This window comes from Symphodus melops, assembly GCF_947650265.1.
Source record: "Symphodus melops genome assembly, chromosome: 5".
NCBI classification, from domain to species: domain Eukaryota; kingdom Metazoa; phylum Chordata; class Actinopteri; order Labriformes; family Labridae; genus Symphodus; species Symphodus melops.
In genome coordinates, this window is record NC_136695.1 from 17777677 (window position 1) to 17799277 (window position 21601).

The window sequence follows — 21601 nt, forward strand, 5'->3', positions numbered from 1 at the left end:
GCAAGCACTTACAGCCTTCAGATGGCATGGAGCTGCTTTAGGGCTGGCTGAGCTGAAATGGGTAATGGTCAAAATAATTTTGGCTGAAGAAGAAAAGCTTCAAGTCCCCCCAAGCCAGAAAAGAAATGTTGAGAAGACCTGTGCGACCTGTGTGATTGCAGGTGGGCTGTTTCTTTCAGCCAGACAGGAGAAATATTGGGTTTAAGGGTTTGAACTCTGATTGGATGTCCTGCAGATCCAAAGTTGACAATCAGCAGCTTGCAAAGTAACACTGAGGTTTTAAGCAACGGTCTCACTATTCAATGCTGACATACTTAACAGCTGTTAAAGCTGTCGAAATTCCGAAAAATGTAGAGTGTGCTAAAAGCATGGCAATTGTATATAAACCTACTGTTGTGATTAATAAGACAATATCTGTATATGTCAATATTGCCTTAAGAAAGGTTCTACTGTATTTGGTAAAAACATAAACTCTAACAGTGGATAAAATAGAATATGACATAAATATAAATAAGCCCATTGATCCACACCTTTTTTGAGAATTATTCACTCAAAGAGTTGAAGAAGAACATTTTTACAACTTTGACATATCTGTGGTAACTTTTCAAAACGGTCCAATTGCTTGGACATTGATTTCCTGAAAACTGTTAAACAACAGATGTTTAGACATTTTCAGAAAAAAGGCAATTTGACTCTTATAGTGTGAAATAATTACAGATTTTCTCTTCTTCACTTTTTTTTGGTAAATCAATATTGAGGACAATTTTTTCATCAACGAAGTATCTTTTTATCAAAGTATTTTAAATCAAAAGTTTAAATCAAATTTGAAGGGATACTGTCCAGGTTAAAACATATGTATTAGTTCTCCATTAGTTTCAGTCTATCCTTACTGTGGACATACAAACTTCTTGACGGTATATAAAAATGGATGGGATTAAATGATGCAGTCTTCAGTTACTGTAGATCATATCTCAGATGATGATTTTACATCTTCCTTAAACAATTTACAGATGTATCATTCAATCAGCCAATCTTTTTACAGGGAGTTTAGGGTATTACTATAAAACTATGACTAACAAGCAAATAGTGTTATTGTTGGATAGATTTTGTTTTCACATGTTTGCAGTCTTTAAAGTGCTATGCTAAGAAAAATTGACTTTCAATCTTAATAACTTCAAAATGTACTTCTGTGTATGTCAACTTGTTCATTAAAGCAGCTTAAAAATATGTTTAAGTGGTGAATTGTGTTTAAATAATATGTGTCATCCAGTTCAGCCACATCATTCTACTTTCTTCTTCTTTTGCCTCTGTGTAATTGGAGAAAATCCAGGGAGCATTCCTTGTTCGGGTTCATTGGATGGTGATGGACAGCTGTGACTCGGGACTCTTAAGAGTGGGACAAACTCAGAAGAGGCTGTGTGACAAAGGCGGGCAACTGAAAAAGCAAACAGTCTCCTTGTAGACAGCAGTAGCCATTGCTTTATAAGTATTTGGTGTCAAGCAACCACTGATTAATTTACTTTGAGTATTGCTCTCACAAAACATAAAAGAGGCATTGATCATAATCATGCTCTATCAAAATATATGCTACTATTCAGTAAGAATAAGAATACAATTGGTAAGTATTATAACAGTCAGAATTGTCTTAGAGAGGTAAATGTTAGGGCATACAGTATGCTCATAATCCTTAACAGATAAATATCATTAAGCTACAACTAAAGCACAAAAGTCATCTAAATTGTAGTCATGCAAAAAATATCTTCAATTGATGACGTATAGAGAATACTTAATTAATACTTAATACTTAATTTTTTTGTGATAAAGTCAGTCCAAACTGTCAGACACATTCCCCTGTCCCCCAGTATTTTATGTGACTTAGCTGTTGTCCTGAGTCATCAAGCTCCATCAGCCACACAACTCAGAGAAATGTCCTCATAAAGAAAAAGAAGTGAGGAGAATGGCAAACAGAGAGATCAAGAGAAAAGACGATGGAGCAGAAGGGGGGAAATTGTCTTTTTAGGTTCAAAGGCGATCTTTCTCCCCATCATTCTCATTCAGAGCCACAATGGCCCCTGAGGGCTTGTCACTGATGCCATTCAGCAGTCAATCAAAGTGATACAGGATCCAATGATGGCTGCCATACGAAGGTTTGGAAACCCCCTCCACTTGTTAATACAAAAAAACAAATACTACTCTTAGTTCTGAAATATCCCCGTGCAATTAGACACGCTTAGATTTGGTTCTTTCAAATTCTAAGACCTCTTTTTTTACTTTCAAGTTTATACCTTAGAAGTAGAAAGAAGAACGCAGTTGTGTTTTTAAATTAAAACAATAAAGAAATGTATCCCTAACGTTTCTAAAAATGTACATTATCAACATATATTCAGTATACTCAAATGGGTTTTTTTTAATACTTGGTTTAGGCATTTTTTTCAGATGAACTTGAGTTGTTAGATTTTATGCAGTTTTATACTTTGCAACATGACTGTTCAGTGCAAAGCCACATGTTTCTTTTACTCCACAACGTCGACTTGGTAACAAGGATTACTTGTTTCTTTGCAGATTCTGATTTTACAAGCAATAATCATGTTATAAAAGTTGAAATATTCTAAGAGTTCAGAGAGTCTTACCAATTAAATAAAACAGATATGTGTTAAAATACACCCTACAACATTGGAATATAACAACATAGTTATCATAATAACACCATTGATTGATTTGGGGGTACTTTTATTACATTTGCTGATAAGCTGTGTTTCATCTTCAGTCAAATGTGTGTGTTATAAGAAGTAATCTATGACAAGAAATCAAAATTGCAGGTCACAATGAGTTCATTCTTATCTTGAGAAATAGAGGTTGGACAGAAACTCCCAGCTTAAAGGATGTTTTACTTGTGAGGACTTGAAAACTGATTACCAAACTATGATGAGACATTCCCACTGTATTTATTCCCAGTTACATTATAGAAACAAAGCATTATATCAGCTACATCCCCCAAGCTAACCTTAACAGAACAAAGTATAAAATAACACAGAGGAAAGTATCTGGGGGCCCTTTAAGTGTTCTGAAACAGGAGACATATATCTGCGAGCAAATCCAGGTGGTCTGCTCTCCTCTGTAATTCTTAAAAAGGCACATTTCTCTCTGCAACTTCAGCACTCAGACAGAGGACATAAATTGCATTGATACACTGATTGATTCAGTGTGTGAGTCTACATGTGATATGAAGACGGCGTGTGGAGCTGATGAAGGTGCTGAGAGCTCCTGCAGTGGTGGCAGAGTTGGTAACAGTATGGCATCTTAGCTTTTGCACTGCCTAATGTGGGAATGAACTCAATAAGGCACTTGGTATAAATGCAATCAATCGGTAAGTAATGAGCTTATATAAATCTCCCCCCTGAGGAAATCCATTAATATCCTTGTTTGGTCAAACACTGTTCTTTGTGTGACAAAATTAACGCTTGGTAGGAATAACAGGGCCGATGTAGATGTCCTCGCCTCGGCTGTAACCCGAGAGCCTCACGGTGGTGCTAAGAGTTCACCAGGGGCCCCTCTGTGTGAAAAGGGTCCAGTCAGGCTTGGACTGAGTCACACAGAACACTACTCACTCCATCCACAGCTGCTCACAGCAGGATCCAGCCATCTGGACTCAGTTCTGCACTGACAGGAAGGCTCTCAAGGCACATCTGTATGAGGGCTACAGTCACAGTGGGCCCCAGGAATGTGCTGTTCTGGGAGGGAGCTGGGCAGATTTAAGGGATTTAAGGGACCACAATGCAATATATATCTTTCCACGCTGTACACTGTAGCACGTCTTTTCATCAGCATCTGTGTTTAGTTTTTACTGCCAGGGTTCAGACATGGTTTGAAGCACAAAAAAGGACTCAAATCACAGTTATTGTCAGTTGTTTTTTACAATAACTTGTCATGTATTATATGTTTAGACAGATTTTTGGGAAAAGATAATTGGTAATACTGCACATATTAGACAAGTCTAATACATATGTATAACTTTGTTTACATAAGGAAGCTGACAGAATAGTTATCAATAAAGGACTTGTGGAGAAACTGTGTGATTTGATATGTTTTACAACTCATTTTTGGATGTGTTTAACTTCTCCTTTTGCATAATTATTTTTTTTATTGTTTTTATATATTACGTTATTCTGTTTCTCTGCTTGTTTATATGCATGTATTTTTTACATTTTCAAAATAAATTCCAAATCAAAGGTTGAGTCAACATTACATGCCAGGTGTTGATTAGGTTTTATTCAAATTGCATTACCATTACAAACTCAGTGCATGAACGATATATATTTATATATATTTATTGTCTTTATTTTGCTTTCCACAGGTATAAAGGCAAACACAGTTTCAAATAATATCTGAAATATCTATTAGAATGTACAAATGTTTTCCTTATTTGTCCGAATAAGGAAAACAACTGCAGAGGCTTTGGACAGCATAACACAAAGTGAATCACACTGTAGCAAAGCAGTTAATCCAGACTGCATGCATTTTTACAATTCCTGGGCCTGCAGGGACAGCTCAGTGCATAATAAGTTCTTCTGTTACCATAGCAACTTTAACAAAACCCTAAAAAGAGTTGCTGGGAAAAGGTCAGAGGGCAAGAGCAGGTCACACATGATAACCAACACATGCTTTGGATTCTGGGTCTGCAAGTGGGAAAAGCTAAATGTGACCCATTAGGTATAAAAGTGTGCACTTTATTTATCACATTATTATAAAACAGTCAACTAAAAACATCTTTTTATAAACTGCCAATTCACAACAAATGTTATCTCAAGCGACAGGTTTCAACCGAATTCTTTATCATATTGTACAACAATTTTTTTTTAGAACAAAACTAGGTTGGTGTTTTTAATGACCACATTATTAATTTATGTTGAGTTAGCTTCCTTTGCCTGGTTGCTGGTTATCCCCCTATAACATGATACTTGCTTTATATTTTTACAAGAGGGAGAGACCCTTTCATGACCTTTTAGAACATATTGATGACAATGCATTCATTGATTTTAAATGAGTTTAACATATTTGAAGATGTACTAATGCGTCAAATAAGATATATGCCTTAAAAGGGGATTTTTGCATCAATAAAAACAAGTTAGGCTGTTTACAACCAGAGTTGTCTCTGTTGATAAATGTTTTGTTTTTTTAAATGTGAATACTTTGTTGCAATAACAACAACAAATCTAATTACTTTGTGCAGAAAGAGATGCAGTCTGAAGCCACAGCTGTGAGAACACAGGGTAAATGGTGTGAAGTTATAGAGAACATCTTCAACCACTATTAATAATTTATCACATAGGTAAACAGCAGCCTGTCTCCCGGGCTTCATCAACAGAGATCAGCAGTTGTTCTCCTTTATGGTTAGGTACCCTGCACTGGGAGTTGAATGAAGCATATGTGCATCGATTTTGCTCCAAGTATAAGAGCTGTGTCCTATATTCCCTGAGGCTGTGATTAATAGGGCACTCTTCTGGATGCAATACACACTATAATATCATCTTCAATGCAAGGGACTGCATGCCGCCAGTTTCACTGAGGCCTCTTTCACTTCCCAGGGCCTCCCCAATGTTTTAGATAGTAAATGAAAATGAAAAATGTATTTTCAGGACTGTGAAATGATACCATGTGCCGCATTTATTGCATTGACATTTACATAACTGAGTTAGATTCTTATTGTGTTGCAGTGCATGCATAAGTGAATTTCATGAACACCTGTTACATAATCCTGCCTTGGGGATGATATGGTATCAGAAACAACAGTGTATCAGAGGCAGTTTCACTGTGAATCCACCTATAGAGTCTTTTGTTCTGTTGCCTTTGGCTGTACGCTTGGCACCTTAAATCCATTCTCATTAGTGAACAGAGTGCAGGAGCAGTGAGCCTTTGGCCGTCAGAACGCTGAGGTCCAAAGCAAGTAGACACCGCCCCTTAGTGGTGAGTAACAGAACAGTGTGGAATATTTGTTGAAGAAGGGAGAGTGGGTCAAAAGAAGGAAGGCCAGTAAGTGGTGCTTACTTGGCCAATCAGAAGCTTTCGGATTTCCCATTGGCTTAGGGGTAAGTGCCAATCAAATCCTCCCAGGGGTTTCATTCTGTGAATTCATCAGTGTAGTTGAGGAGGTCTTGGAGAACACAGCTTCTCCGTGAAAACCTGCTCTCACTCACAGGAGCTCAGATCACGAAGAAGCAATAATTTTTTTTTTCATGCACTCAGAAAACATTCTTAATTTAGAGTGAATTATTTAAACTATCAAAACAATTCCTCATCAATATCTAGTATTGCACCTTACTGATATATGTGTGAAGACAGTATTGTCTTCATATACAGTATTTGGACAAGCTGAATCATGTCTCGAGTTGGTGGTTTTAATACGATGGGCCATATTTTATGATGTGCCATTGTTTTCATGTCCAGAAATGTTAATTAACTTCTTATCTGAACAGTTTTTGATAATAGTTTGTTAAAACATTGTATAAAAATACAGTAAAGTAAAACTTCATATATATTGATATTGTTCTTTAAAGTATATGTATTATACAGTAGTCTATAGTATCCTACTATGATGGAGATTGTATTGTATTGCGGATTATTATAGTATAATTGTTAGCAGTAGTTTATTATTATTATTATTATTATTATTATTATTATTATTATTATTATATTGTAAACACTGTGAGTCATTTACTTGCCTAGCTCTAAAATAAACATCCGGTTTTGTATTTGTTAATAAAACTGCAAAATTATCACAACCAATCTGTAATCCCAGCCTGACATGCGAAGTGTACACATCCCATTGTTGTATCCATTTGACGCCCATGGGTGGCAGGGCTGTTCCGGACCACTGGACGGGAGGGGGTGGGGCAAGGAAGAGCGGACTGCTCTCTGATTGGTCAGCGACGTACGCGTCCCCGTCGTCTCCTCCCGGTTTTCCTGGCATGACCTTTTCCCTTGGCAACCACTTCCTCCGAGCATCCACGGCCATCTTTAATTTTAAATCATTCATGAAAAGTTGTTCGGCTCATGAAAACACACCGAGCGACACAATTTGCACTCAAAAGCAGCATCGCCAGCGCTGTGTGCATGCTGTTATTCCTTTGACGAGTCCCACACAGAGCCGAGCCGAGCCGAGCCGAGCAGCTGTCCGCCGAGATTAAACACCAAAAGCGTACGTGCATATTGTTCTGTGCATCACTCGGGCCCGCTTCCTCTTGTGTTTACTGGTCAATGTTTTCAATCGTTTGTTTTCGCTGAACTGACAGGACGAGTGTGAGTCCTGTTAACGTGTTGCGTTTAGAGCTGGTGGAGTAACATGTTGTGCTCCTGAACTCAGCAGCAGGTGGAGTACTATTATAAGCGTCTGGAGCATTGTCTGAAGGACACAGCAGAGTGCACACTACTGTCGTGTCAAATATCAGTGTTTGTCATTTCCGTACGGTTTTAAGAAAATAAATACTTTTTGTTGATTTTGTCATGTTTGTTCGTCACTTTCTCTGTAACAGCAGTACCCTTTTTTTTTTTTAAATATATATATATATTCTTGGTTCACGACAGGATGAGAAAGAAGCAGACTGCCAAACAGAGGAAGACAGAGGAGACTACAGTTGTCCAGGAGTTTGTGGTTGAAAAGATAATACGCCGCAGAATATTTAATGGGAGAGTTGAGTACTTTCTGAAGTGGAAAGGCTTTACAGAGTGAGTCATAAGCTGCAGAATAATTCATTTGCTTGCCCTTAGTGTCTCGTTCTCTGCATGATTGTAAGTATCCTCTGTACCTTTTGATGTGTTTGCAGTGCTGAAAACACATGGGAACCAGAGGACAATCTGGACTGCCCTGAACTGATTGAACATTTCCTGAGAAACACCCATTTCTCTGAGGAGAATGAGGAAGAGCAAACTGAAGTAGGGTTCATTCTCAAAGAAGAAATGACAGAGCAAGAGACGGAAATTGTGAGTATTTAGGATATGAACCGCTGGATTGTCTGAGATTTTTTAAATTGTTTCCATGTTATTTAGAGAACTTCCTCAGCTAAATCTGTAAAGAAAAAAAACAACTTTTTTAATACGGAGCAGTGCTTTAGTTTGCTGTTACAACTTGAAAATCCAAGAAGGTTTTTCTCTGAATGAAAATTAAAAGCCAGATATGAGGTACTTTACACTACTCACAATAAGTTAGGTATATGGTGAGGTCCTCAGTGGGTTTTATACATAAGGTGTTTGTTTCACTTCAGTGATTTCTGGGATAAGGAGGCAATTGTATCAGGGTGATATACGCACCTCATTTAGTGTTTTCCAGTTAATGGTCTCACTGTGTACAGTGCGCCTTACATACTGGGGCCAATACCAAAATGTACAAAAAGACAACTCTTTTCAATGTGCATCCATTTCAACATTCTGGGGATATAAAAAGCTGGTGCAGGCATTCAAGGGTTGGGTTAAGGTCGCTTTGGTGGAGGAGGTGCAACACTCTGGGCAGGCATCACCAGTCAGTGCAAAACAGATTTGGTGATTGTAGATTTTTTCAGTCACTACATGTTCGTACCTCAGAGACACCATAGAACCCATCATCATCGTCATCCCACACCCCAGACTTTCTGTTCATGGATGATAACGCCAGAATTGTCACAGCTCGACTTCAGGAAGTCAGAGTGCCTCATTTGGCCAGCAATGTCCCCTGACCTGAACCCCATAGAGCGCGTCTGAGACCAGCTGAAGCAGAGACCAGATGCTCATACCCCACCCCCACATGACCTGGCAGAACTGTGTGTAGCACATGTGGAGGAGTGGAACGCATTGCCTCAGAACAACATGATGAGGCTAGTTAGGAGCACGAGACGTCGCTGTCATTGCGGCAAGTTTTGGAAACGCACTTCTAACTTTGATCATTTTGGTTATTTGGGGCCATCTTTGTTATTGTCTAAATTGTTGTGTTAATAAATATTGCACTAATGAAAATGGTGCTTCTTCTCATTTATTAATTGTAATATCAAAGTGAACTATTATTTATTTCATTAAAATTCAGACCAAATAGGAAAAGCACTCATAACAATAATAACAATATCCCTAACTTATTGTGAGTATTGGATTTGTCCCTTTTTGGCAGACTTTTCCTATATATATATTTTATTTTTTTACAAGATTAAACGTTCATAATGAAACTTCATGGTGTGTTAGAAATTGGTTAATGTCACAATCCTCATGAAAGTGAAAGCAGATACATTTCCTTTATTTTGCAATAGGCAAGTCCCTTTGTTCTTGGGTTTTAACATTTGTCCTCATGACTCTCTCTCTTTGCAGTCCTGTCTGCAGTCTCAGCAGCGGTCTCCCATCATGCAGACCAACAGCGATGTCCTCGAGCAAAATAACGAGCAGTCAGACACCCCCACTAACCTCAGAACTTACCTCGAGCCTGAATGCATCATTGGCTCCACAGACAGACAGGGAGAGCTCATGTTCCTTGTCAAATGGTAAATCAGCTGTGCCCTCTCTTTTGTCCTTGAAACATCTGCATGAGAGAAAAAACCGTACTTGTTGTGATTTAAAGCTGCAGTCTCCGTGTTCAATCTACGTCAAAGCAGGTGGAGAGTCTAATTTCACTTTTATGAGCATGTCATGTGATAATGTGGGAATATCATTGTGGGTATTAAGTTAGGTAGTAGGAAGTTAGATGATGACCTCCACCAGCTGATAAAACATTCTTGATATCATCAGGCAGGGCCCATCTGTAAGTGGTAAACATGCTAAAGGGGAACATTTGGACATACTGTCGTTTTGAGTCATGGGCAGTGCTACTGCGCCTGTAAGAAGAGTTGCATGTTGTCTTCTGTGGCTGTTAAGGTGCTGTGTTGGGCCAAGAACATTTCTTTATGCTTTGGCTCTCAGTGTATGACTTTTTGAAAAACAGGCAGGATGGGTGGAGCTTTTATAATGCACGGATGCTGTTAAAATGCAGGGTAAATGTCCTCTTCATCTGAGGAGGATAACTCTAATGGCACAGTAGTGGTGCCTCCTCATAGTCCTCCATGTTCATCTGGCAAACCAGTTAAATCCTGCTTCACGTTTTAACACAGAGCTGAACTTGAGTATATTGAGAAAAAAAAACAAGGGATCTGGTTCATAAGCTTTCCTCTTTATCAACAACCTTTTTATGGAGTGTCAGGAGCTTGTGCTGCTGTGCAAAGACGTATCTCACATTAGCAGTTCGATGCAGCCATCGTCATGGTTCCCTTCTCCCCTTTGTTTTCCCCACAGGAAGAACTGTGATGAAGTAGCCCTGCTACCAGCCCGTGAAGCCAGCGCACTGTGTCCCCAGGTGGTCATCGACTTCTATGAGAGGAAGTTGACGTGGCACTGTGGAGAAGAGGAGCTGTGAAGTACATGGCTAAACAGATTTGCTCTCACCTGAAGCTTAGTTTAACCTCCATCGAGTGTCCTCCCCCAGCTGGAATTAGAGGCAAACTGTGTGTAGAGTTTCAGATCCTAGCAGGTGCGAGATCCGCAGCGGGGATGGATTTTAAGTGCCCAGGCTCCTGCGGTGCTCAAAGAGATCTCTCTGCCTTTGTGCAGGCTGTGATGGAGACTAAATCTAACCTTGTGTGTAGAGTGGCTGATTTTCTGGGTCAGACTAACCTGTAGCAGCTTTGGTTCTGTGTAAGCAGACACAATCACTGTGGACGTGTTTTTATTGTTACTGTTACTGTTGTTAGCTAAGAAGTTATTGAGTGTGTGACTTATATTTTGGATAGCAGCACTATGTAGAGAAAGTGAACCAACTACTGTCCAATCCGTACCTCCAGTTTATGTAGCGCTGAAGATTGTAGACATGTTGTTTCAACGTTTGTTGTTTCAGGTGTTTCAGGTCGCAGCTTTTCCTGAGTGATACTCGTTCTCCACCCTTGTGATGAGGTGAAGCATTTAAATTGTTGCCCACTGAAGAATTACTTGTATTCCAATCAGCTGCTGAAGACCAAATGTTCCCTTCACCTCTGTTTTGAATGAAGTTAGTCAAAACCATACTTTTCAATACCACCTGTTGTAAAACCATACAATATGTTATTTCAAAGCTCCTGTGAGGAGTTTTTAGCTGTTTAGGAAACAAAATCCTTTAGTCACCAAAAGCTGTCATGAGGGAAAGAGGGAGCAGTCTAAATTGCACAAATACAGTGGCAAAGCATTTTTTCAATTTAGAGTGTGCAGAAATTTTCCTGCAATAATTGGTCATTAAAAATAACAATTTAGGGTGCCCTGGCCTTGTGTTTTGGTTGCTGTGGCCTCAAACAGATGTTGCTATTGTTTAATTAAACATCTGGTATCCTAACTCAATGTTGAATTCTAACATTTAAATTAGAGATCTTACACAAAGTCCTGGCAGAATGAAGTGAAAAAGCTGTACATTGTCTTTATCGAATATATTATTAGTAAAACAATTTGATCTGTGCAACTTTGATGGCTGACTAGATTGTTAAATGTAGCACTTTAAACATGAGACTGTCCTATTACATGTATTCTGATGACTCTGTCCTAACTCGACATGTCTCCCATGACTGTTATGGGACTCAACTGAACCTTAAACCCACTGAAACACACCTGCTACTGACTTACTGTAACTGTTGACCATGGATCTGTGAAGTCTGTGAATAAAAACAAAAAAAGGTAACCTTTTGTGAAGCTTTTCCTTTTTTTTTTTTCCTTTTCACATTTGTCACATGGTAAATCATAATGAAACAACATGAGGACCAGTTTCAGTTTCCTTACAGCTGATTTACAAACATCAGCTAAGCTGTTGGATTTGTTTTAATGGGTTGTACATGACAGCCAAAAAAAGCTTGCAAAGTAGAATTTGATTGATCTGCTCATGCTGTCACATTTTGCATGCCAGCTCAGTTACTCAGTAACAGGAGAGAGTGTTAGTGATTTGATTTTACTGTCAGAAGGGGGAGTCTATCTCAGTCTTGTGACTTTATTTTTGGAACCTTTGCCCCTGGACAATAAAAGGAAAAATAAAATGCTCAGTGCTTAGCACAGCAGGATTAGGTCGACTATGCTTTACTGAGGTTCAAGCAAGTAAATATGGATTATGAGAAAAGTAATTGAAAAGACTGGAATGCAGGTCAGAGTTGTTTTCTGTTTTGATTTCAAATAGTTGTATATACATGCTTTAAAATCAAGTAAACCTTTAGGACGTTACATTGTGTTAAGAAGCTGTCAACTCAGGGGCAGTCTTGAAAAACAACTTTTTTTCTCCCAATGTTGGGTTGGATATTTTGAGGGAGTTTCCTACCCTGATTCATGTTGTTTTAGTCATATCACTTCCTCTCTCCAAGTGTAAAAAGCTTCCTCTTTCTCACCAACAGTTTAGTGAGTTCAGTGTCTCCCCTGCCTTCTCCATGCAGCCGATTGTCAGTGTGTGGGTGCGGGACCCGCGGATACGAAAGAATGACTTTTGGCATGCCTACATAGACTATGAAATTTGTTTACATGTGAGTACAGTGATAAATCACTTGACTTTTTCTCTATGTAAATAATGGAGCTTACTGTGTTGTGTTTGTTTTTTGTGTCCTGGTTTAGACCGACAGTGTGTGCTTCAACAAAAAGATCTCAAGTGTAAGAAGGAGGTTTAGTGAGTTTGTATGGCTCAGGCAGAAGCTACAAGAAAATTCAATGCTCATGTAAGTCAACTTACTGTATTTAGTACATTTATACCTTCACTGTTCATATAAAAAGCTATCAAACTATGGTTCCATTTAGGAAAGGCCTTAAAATACATTTTATTGTACTCCTTTTTTGTGATAAATCAATATTGGTTGTTTTCTCGAGAGCTCAAGAAATTAACTCCTTATCATGGTTATGTTATGTTGAGATTTATTTCATAGATAAGTTGAGATCTTGAGAAAACAGCAGGAAATTAATCATTATCACAGGAATATGGAGAAAAGAAAAATGCTTAGGGCTTCAGTATAATTTAATTCTTGAGGAATATTTGTGTGTGTGTTTTTTTAAGGGTACAGCTACCAGACCTTCCCCCAAAGAACCCCTTCTTTAGCCTTAACAATGCTCAGCAGATCACTGAGCGGATGAAAGGCCTCCAAAAATTTCTGGAACAGTAAGAGTGACTTCAAAGATACATAAACTTGTGAACTTTAACGTACATGTAAAGATATAAAAAATGGATGAATTAAAGTTTCTGTGAAACGCTCATGACATCACTTTTCTTAAGTGATAACACAAACTATCATCATCTAATCTAACATAATCTTTTTTTTTTCTGCCCTTGTTTCCCAGAATCCTTCAGAGCCCTCAGCTGCTGTCCGACAGCTTACTGCATCTTTTCCTGCAGTCACAGCTCAGTGTGTCCAAGATGCAGGCCTGTGCAGCTGGAAGGACCCACTATTCCGTGGCCCAGGCCATAACGCATTGTGGTCTTAGGCGTTTCCACTCTGAGGAGGATCTGAAGAAGGACCAAAGCATGTCATTTGATTCTGACTCTGACAGGTATATAAACGTGGCAGAAATTGGAAATGGTTCTCCTCTCTAAAAAATTAGAGTATTCTCCCAGAGAAATGAACGGTATAGCAGGTTATTTAATGACAACAGCAGCCATAATTATGTATATTACCATTTAGACACAAATTCTTCATGCCTTTTGTTTTCTTTGCCAATAAATGCTTTTGAATAAACATACCAATGTGTTTATGTTCATGGTAATATTTAGAAAATTCCCTAAATAAACACTTTCCATCTGTACTTCCCTTTTTTCCCCATCCCTGTCATTTCAGCTCAGAGTGTCGAGATCCAGAACCTCGGATTAAAGATTTAGCTTTAAACAAAGCAGCGAGTACGGCTTTACTCGATCTCAAGGGGACCAGCCCGGAGAAAAATGTCAGCCGCATATCTGAGTCTACATGAAAACATCATCTCACTGTGAGAAAAGTTATGACCTGTGAGGAAGACATGTGCCTGCTACCCTGTCATACTGCACTTTTGGTTATGTATATCTCTTAATTATTTCACTTGTAAAAATCAAAGGCTTTTGTGCTCCTACAAAGACATTTAAAGACATTTGTGTTTGAAATAAGGAAAAAAAAAAAAACAGTTTAAATGCACTTTTCTAAAAATCCTTGTTACTAGTCTGTTCATGTGGGTTCCGCTATAAGAATATGGCAACAACCTTCCTGAAGATGGCAGTGTTGCTATATTTATGTTTTTGCATTTTCCCTTAACCCATAAGCGTCTGCTGTAACCATATTTACTTCATAAACACTCTTAGCAAAAGAATCATAATTTCTCGAGATTCACGAGGTTCATTTTGCCCGATATGTGCAGAAAACAATGAAATATTTGATACGGTGACAGCAACCCCCCCCTCCTCATAAAGTGTGAGGGAGGGGAGCTTGTCATCTGGTGGCCACTGCAGTGCATGGCAGTATGACGTGTAATAGAGTCTTTGTACAGTTTTCATACAGCTCCCCTGTCAGGTGTGGGGCTGGCAGGAGGTCAGGAGGGATCCCAAAGGACTCTATCCTGCATGAGAAGGCTGTTAAGAAGACAGGCTTCATTGTTCCCTGCTGAACAAAATGCCAGCTGCACTGACAGGCTACCTTTCTCTATCTGTCTCTGTCTATGTGTACATTCACTGCAGTTACATCTCTCTATATATCTGTGCACGTGTGTGCAGATTGTAATCCCACAGTGAGCAGCAAGATGCTTATGCAGAGGTAATGACCATTAAACAGTGATGGCTTACTGACATATCTGCAGCGCTAATTAGACTACAGGTTTGTCACTTTGCAGCAGCGTTGATGTTCTTTATTACTTCAGAGCACATACAGAAAGATCGTGTGGGTTGAGAACAGCAAACACTTTGGACAATCAGTTTTGGGTGTACAGTATATGTTTGATCATGCGCATCCAGTTATGATAATATAGCATGTGGATGATGTTTTCGTCAGTCCGTCATAGTGTAGGTAGGCATTACCCTGTACCTTCAAACACATGCATTAAGGCTGTTATGTATGAATAACAAAGCGATATATTGCTGTCTTTTTATATCTGAAGACTTTTGAATAAACTATCCAAAAAAGGGTTTGCCCATTATTCAAGTGAGTATGTGCAAATGTAATTTTGAAAGCTCAGCAGACAGAGCCCTGTGCTGGATTAGTCACATAGCATGTTGAAGTAAGCTTTTCTTTTTACACAGTCCCTGTCCTTGAAAAGACAAATATATCTTGTCATTGCCACATTCATGGAATAACATACAGAAGATATTCAGTGAGTCAGTGCAGTCAGTGATTTTTTTCTTTTCAAAACTGAAACATTAACCTTATTGTATTTTATGTCAGATTTACAATGTGTCTCTTGACAAACACTCAGAATACAACACAACTCACTCTATTATCTGCAGTTAAGAACAATGTGTCATACAGTACACTGTTTATTGCATGGAAATTTTTTAAGAGATATCATAAAAACACAGACCTTGTGGGTAATTTACGGGGACATTCTAGGGTATTTGAAATAATTGTGTTTGTTGGAATATTGTTGTGGCGTCCAGTGTATGAATAAGGCTTAAGTATTTTGAGATGTGTAAATGGATGCTTAAATGAATAAATGGGATATAAAAACTCAAGTTATTAAAACGTTTTAGATACCTTAATTTAAGTTTCTGGTCAGCATTTTATGAGCATGTGTGTTTGGGAGACTATGACCTCAGTATTTTTAACATCCTGGCAACATTACATCTTGAAGGCAGCTAATGTATGAGGCTAAACATCTGCAAATATGCAGCATGTCACATTAGTTTAAGGAAGGGATTTTGTTGGGTTTTGAACAGCTGCAAAGATTGTATGTTGTCTCTGTTAAGTAAATCACACGGGCATGTGTTATCTCCAGGCTTAGCACATGTTAACTGCTCTCTGTGAGAGTAAACCTTTTGTTGTTGCATTACAGTCCTGTGGATTGAAACGTTTACATGGTTTCAGTCAGATCTGTCAGCAGTATTGACTGTGCTCTAATGGTCTGTGACTCTGGTCCATTGGCCGGTAACCTTCAGCCACTGTAGCCTATCCTGTCAGTGTGACTCTGCTGCCATGACAACACTGACACATTTAAACCTATCAGATCGATTGGCTAACAGCTCCCTGCTCCATGTTGTGTGACCCTGAAGAGGTCAGATGGAGTGATACCATAAAATGAACCTGCTTTCAGTGTAGGTTCATGTCAGATAAAACCACACCTATTCAGTTGAGTACAGGAGAAATTAACTTTACATTATTTCCCTCAAATCTAATTAGAATGCTTATTGTTTTACACATAAAGCAGAAGAAGGTAAGCTAAAGAAGAAAAGCTCCTCAGGGAGATGCCCATCTGCCTCATACAAAGTCAGCACGTCTTTCTGCAGAGACAGCGATAATAAACCCCTCCTCACGCCTGCTATCTAATGTCTGCCTTACTATTCATATACTGGTGTGTTATTAAGACAGAATCGCGAAAAAAGGTAAGAAGAAAACTGTTTCATACATGGGAGAGAACCAAATCATCAAACTGTAATGTGACAAAATGAAATCCCAATCAGCCTCCATTTGCTGTGTGGAGCCAAAAACAAATGGAAGTATTGAGGGAGTTCTGCTCCAGTGGAGGCAAATTACAGATAAATCAGAGGCTGCTCATGCATTTTAAGTGCAACATTATACAGAATCCATTAGTAGCAATAGGACTTTAGCAGCCCTTGAGATATTAAATCTCTTTGCCTGCAACTCAGGAACCAGAATTCGTCAATATCAGGGGAGCCCAGCTGCACTGTCAATAGATAGGACATGAAACCTGCAGGAATGAAGCCACGCTACATGAAAAAAGGCATGACAGGCTGGTGATATCATGTGTAGCTTGTTAAACAGCAAGACAACCACATTCTTAAGGGGGCACATGAGGGAGCAAAGTAAATGATCTGGAAGCTTTGGGTTAATTAATAACTTGCACCTCTGCTTTGGACTTTTTTAAAGGTTTCCCACATTTTAGGCCAATCGTGGGTGCTGATTTACAGTGGGCCACAAAACTTCCACAACCTGACAGCCAAAAACAAAAAGAGATTCAGATGTTAGACTTGATGCTATGTTCAGGTCACTGGGTATCAATATCTTTCCACCTGCTCAGCGGATAAAAAATATTCTTTCTCAAGGCTCAATTTTTAATCTATCGTTCAATCATCAAAAATGAAAAAGTGCAAACTAGGAGCTAGCCATCACACATTAAAACTAACAGCTGTCTTTTTTTACTGTGTGGCTCACGCCTTCTTTCCCCACCTCTGCATGCTTTTTTACTTTTGGTACACAGATGTAGCAGTCAAAGTGAGCTCGCATGATCACTGTACCAACAAGAGAAACCGCTTCTCATCTCCTTAAATCGGGGCTGGTCCACATGAAATTCGTTCTTCTCAATAAGACACATTGGCCCTGGGGGGGGGGGGACATTGAAATGAATGCTTAATAATTTCCTGAGACAATATGGGATGTAAAACCAGGCATGTTGCCTTTATATTAAAACAGATGGTGAAGGTGGAACCTTGTTCTAAGTACACATCTTCTTATGCACATTGTCCTAACAGCATCATAAAGGCTATAAATAAGTTAAAACAAGGTACTTCTGATGCTTATTGAGTTTTGATTCTTTGCACAGGGGAACAGCTCCTCCGTGTGTCACAAGATTATGTGTGAATAACTACCCATCCTGACTAATGCCTTGTTATGGATGAAGAACATGTAGTGAAGGGGCTCTTTGGACAGTTCAGTGACTGGAGAAGCTCCCGATGGTGCCAGAGAGAGGACCATAAAGGGGTGGAGAAATGAGGAGAGGGAAAAAATGGAGGGGTAGAGGGCATCGTCTCCCGAGGCCTCTGTGCTTCACTGCCAGTGTGTGTAAATCAGCAGGCAGCTCACGGCTGCAATGAGGTAGAAAATAAAAAAAACATAAAAATGTCCGAGTGAAATAAGAGGCAAGGAGAAATCTTTTATGATAAGTCTAAATTCTCCTTACTCTGCAGTAGATCCACTGGCCAGCTCAGCTTGTCTTCTCCAGACGCAGTCCATCATCCCAGTGTCTGCACACAGTCACAAATTACTCATATGACCCCACCTGCTATTCATGTAATACATATGTAATGACTTTCCTAAATTCACATGATTATCATTCATGGTATGTTAATAGTTCTGTGTCAAGTTAATTAATATGCATGTAGATGATGAGGATTGCCAAACATGGGTGTCCATATTTTTAGATAATGTCTAAAACACATACACATCTATCAACATGTTTAAACCTTTAATTTAGAACATTTGTTTGATCATCTAAAAAACAGATTGATACAATGTAATTTAAAAAGTTATCAAAAATATTTAATTTATGTTTTCATAGGAATTCACTAAAAGACACCTCAACCAGCACTACATTAATGACATGTCATTAAAGTTCAAAGTAGAGTTTCAGTTTACCCATGCTGATTAAAAAATCTCAAGGGATTGATTCATGTACTTGCCTTTGGCAACCTACTTGTGTACATATCAAAGTTACATGAGATTACATTCAGACCAAGTAAATTAAAACATCTCTGGCACGAGTGAAGTAGGTTTGTAATAACAGTTCAGTGCTGCTCAGTCAGTAAAGCAGGCATCCCATGAAAGGAGGCTACAGTTCTCGTCACAAGGGTCTCAGGTTCAATTCCAGGTCCTGTCACTAAATTTAGTGAATGTCATACCCAACTCTCTTTACACACATTTCCTGTCTCTCTAAAGCTGTCATATCATAGCCAAAAATACAAACAAAAATAACATAAAAAAACAGCAAGATGATCAAAAGTACGTGGAGTAATTCCATAAGAAGAGATGTTAACATCTTTTCTCGATAGCTGAGTTGGCATAAATGAAGGAAGTCCTCCTGCCTAACTTCTCCAAATCGTTGACGATTTTTGTTGCTAACAGGTTCATCTCTCTAAAGTCTCTCCTCATAGTCCTTCTAAAGAATAGAAAAGTCCTGATATTTTCACAAAGAATCTGCTCTGTTGAACGAATTACCCCGAAATTTATGTCGGTAATCAAGAACAGATTTTTCTTTTTCCCATAGGCTGAGATAATCAACAGAAAATAGTTTTTCTCTCATGAGAATAAAATGTGCTTCAATCACTTCATGTAGCAATGTTTTGTGTCTGCTCTGTGTGTTTGAATGGTCACTTTGTACAGACAAGATGCTCCTTATGTACCCTTGGCTTTAAATTAGCCCAGGTTGGCTTGGCAGGACCTCCGTTGGACACATACCAAAGCTGACATTATGCAGGAGTGATGGCAACTATCTGCTATATCCAGTGACACTATGTTCGCTCAGCAAGCTCATATAACTCAACCCTCATACCTTTACTTCCTCTGTCACACAGAAATGTTACTATATTAAGAGCTGCCATTTGAGCTGGAACTTTAACCTGAATGTGGGTTCTTTCTTTACAACCATGTGCAGCTTATCCATCTGTGTGGGGGGTAAAATAGGTGAAGAGAAGAAGAGAGGAGGTATCAGTCAGCTGTATGGAGGTGTAAAAGGTACAGTGTAAAGTGGGCTGTAATTACAGTTAAAGCACCTCTGACCTCTGCTGATTACAAACTATCCTCCCAGTCTATCCAGGGTCATTACTCACGGCACTAACTAGTAGAGTAAATCTAGGCTGAACAGCGACCTGATATTAGAGCCACAGCCAGAAAGTAAACAGGGGCAGAGTACGGAGGCTGGAGCCTTGTAAATAATGTGCAAGGAGCTGGAGCAGGCGTGGGAGATGTTTATAGCAGGTGGACAAACACCTGTCACTTTGATAAGACTGATTTACCCTGAATGACATGTCAGCACATAGCTCTGCTCCTGTCTGACAGCTCAGGCCACCGATCACATCAGCCAGGAATATGAGACTGCTTTTCAACACTGATGCTTACAGTTAGAGAAAGAGATGACAAGAAGACCTGCAGTGACTACAACTTCATCAGTTCAAAACATCAGCTGGGACACTCGCATTTGTATTCATTCTCACAATAAGTATCAAGAAACACTAAGCAGCATGCACAAATAAAACAAAATAAAAAGTGCTCTTCTACTCTCACTCCCTTACAAAATTATTGTTTATTACAGTAAGTCAATTATCCCCCTCTTTGTTTGGTAGACAAGAAGCAGGAAGAGAGATGGTACTAAAAAATTCCCTTCTTCCCACTGCAATTCACCATATTCACATGTTCCTCCAAATTCATGGGCTGGAAAGTCAAAAATAGCTTTAGCTAGCATCATTAGGTCGGATTTCCCCCTTTAATATCAATAACTCAAATGGTGACAAAAGCTGAAAATGGATTAACATCAGTGTTAAATATCAGGTGTTTAAATGTGTTTTTTTAACACAAAGAGTTGAGGAGCAGTGAGATTGAAGTGATGTGGGATGTTTACCAACCTGAAACACAGCAACACAACATGAACTTTTTCATAGCAGTATTCAAACACTGTGCGTGATGACAAAGGTAAATGGGAGCCATGTGAATTTGATGGATTTCCCAGTGTCCACGCATCACCTAAATTCCAGAAATATGACAATAAAATTTAAATTTAATAAAAAATAAAGAATTTTTACTAATACTTTTCCCCAACTATCAGTTTACAAGATTAATTGGCACAATAGGAGGTTAATAATGATGTGTTCAAAGCCTAAAACTGGGCTTTAAGACAGAGGCGAAACATTGTCTTCACTCCATATTCTGAGAGATTCGGTCTTCATGTCATCACATACTGCCGCAAGTAGGATGAAGAAGGATGCGCAAAATTAACATGTGAAAGAAAAGGGTGTGGTGCTTGTAATAAATAATGTACAAAAAACGTTTTTGCATGCCATTGAGTTTTCATTATAAAATATCACAAATTCAATATAAAAATGGAAAATCTTAAAAGAGATGAAAGAATTTTTTTTTAATGACTTTCAAATCCACCTGGCATTATTTCTGCCCTAGCTTTCACTTTAAATACACCATGTCTCCTCACTATGTCATAAGCTAACTGCAGAAAAAAACTTAATTTGTCAGCTGCCATGAGTTATGTTAACAGAAAGTGACCTCAATTAAGAGTGACTTGCATTTAAAAAGTGTCTGTATCAGATTTTCAGATTTAGATGGGGGGTTGGGGGGGCTTTAATGGAACGCTGACAGAGGGCCAGTTGGAAAGGTAATACATTTCCTGCAAAATGCCAGGGGATACCACATAAATAAAGCAGTGTTATTCCTGACAGAAACTCTGTATGAAGCTGTGCTGTGATCTATGGCTGAGTGACCCAAATAAAGAGCAGCAGAAACAGCTGACAGCTTGATCAAGATTACCTCTCTAAATTGGTATAGATCAAGCCTTTAGCCTTCTCAACAAACCTCAGGGGTAACTGTACATGACAAAAAAAAAAGTCATGGTTATCATGAGAGTGACCGTGTCCTGACGTTTCAAGTGTCATTTAAAGTATAACAGGTGTTAGAGTGGGCTGTGTAGAAAATAATACCTGATCAGATCAAGATTAAAATGACTT

General features: G+C 38.8%; 2 protein-coding genes across 2 annotated transcripts; both read left to right on the top strand.

Annotated features, from left to right (window-relative positions):
• The first annotated feature begins 7063 nt into the window (after nt 1-7063).
• cbx3b (chromobox homolog 3b) lies at nt 7064-11683 on the top strand. The gene is made up of 5 exons (XM_079343127.1): nt 7064-7195; nt 7582-7722; nt 7821-7977; nt 9325-9494; nt 10279-11683. The coding sequence occupies exons 2-5, from the start codon at nt 7583-7585 to the stop codon at nt 10397-10399; spliced, it is 588 nt and encodes a 195-aa protein (XP_079199253.1). The 5' UTR covers nt 7064-7195; nt 7582; the 3' UTR covers nt 10400-11683.
• Nucleotides 11684-12050: 367 nt separating this feature from the next.
• Nucleotides 12051-15566, top strand: snx10b (sorting nexin 10b). Its single transcript, XM_079344603.1, has 6 exons — nt 12051-12136; nt 12381-12506; nt 12595-12695; nt 13028-13129; nt 13309-13518; nt 13803-15566. The coding sequence occupies exons 1-6, from the start codon at nt 12104-12106 to the stop codon at nt 13930-13932; spliced, it is 702 nt and encodes a 233-aa protein (XP_079200729.1). The 5' UTR covers nt 12051-12103; the 3' UTR covers nt 13933-15566.
• Nucleotides 15567-21601: the final 6035 nt, after the last annotated feature.

What these genes read in the sequence shown, in the direction of transcription:
- cbx3b (XM_079343127.1), top strand. Translation starts at nt 7,583, where the DNA reads ATGAGAAAGAAGCAGACTGCCAAACAGAGGAAGACAGAGGAGACTACA. An exon ending in AAGTGGAAAGGCTTTACAGA is followed by an intron (nt 7,723 to 7,820) that starts GTGAGTCATAAG and finishes ATGTGTTTGCAG; the next exon opens with TGCTGAAAACACATGGGAAC. An exon ending in CAGAGCAAGAGACGGAAATT is followed by an intron (nt 7,978 to 9,324) that starts GTGAGTATTTAG and finishes CTCTCTTTGCAG; the next exon opens with TCCTGTCTGCAGTCTCAGCA.
- snx10b (XM_079344603.1), top strand. Translation starts at nt 12,104, where the DNA reads ATGAGAAAAGTAATTGAAAAGACTGGAATGCAG. An exon ending in CAAGAAAATTCAATGCTCAT is followed by an intron (nt 12,696 to 13,027) that starts GTAAGTCAACTT and finishes TGTTTTTTTAAG; the next exon opens with GGTACAGCTACCAGACCTTC. An exon ending in CTCCAAAAATTTCTGGAACA is followed by an intron (nt 13,130 to 13,308) that starts GTAAGAGTGACT and finishes CTTGTTTCCCAG; the next exon opens with AATCCTTCAGAGCCCTCAGC.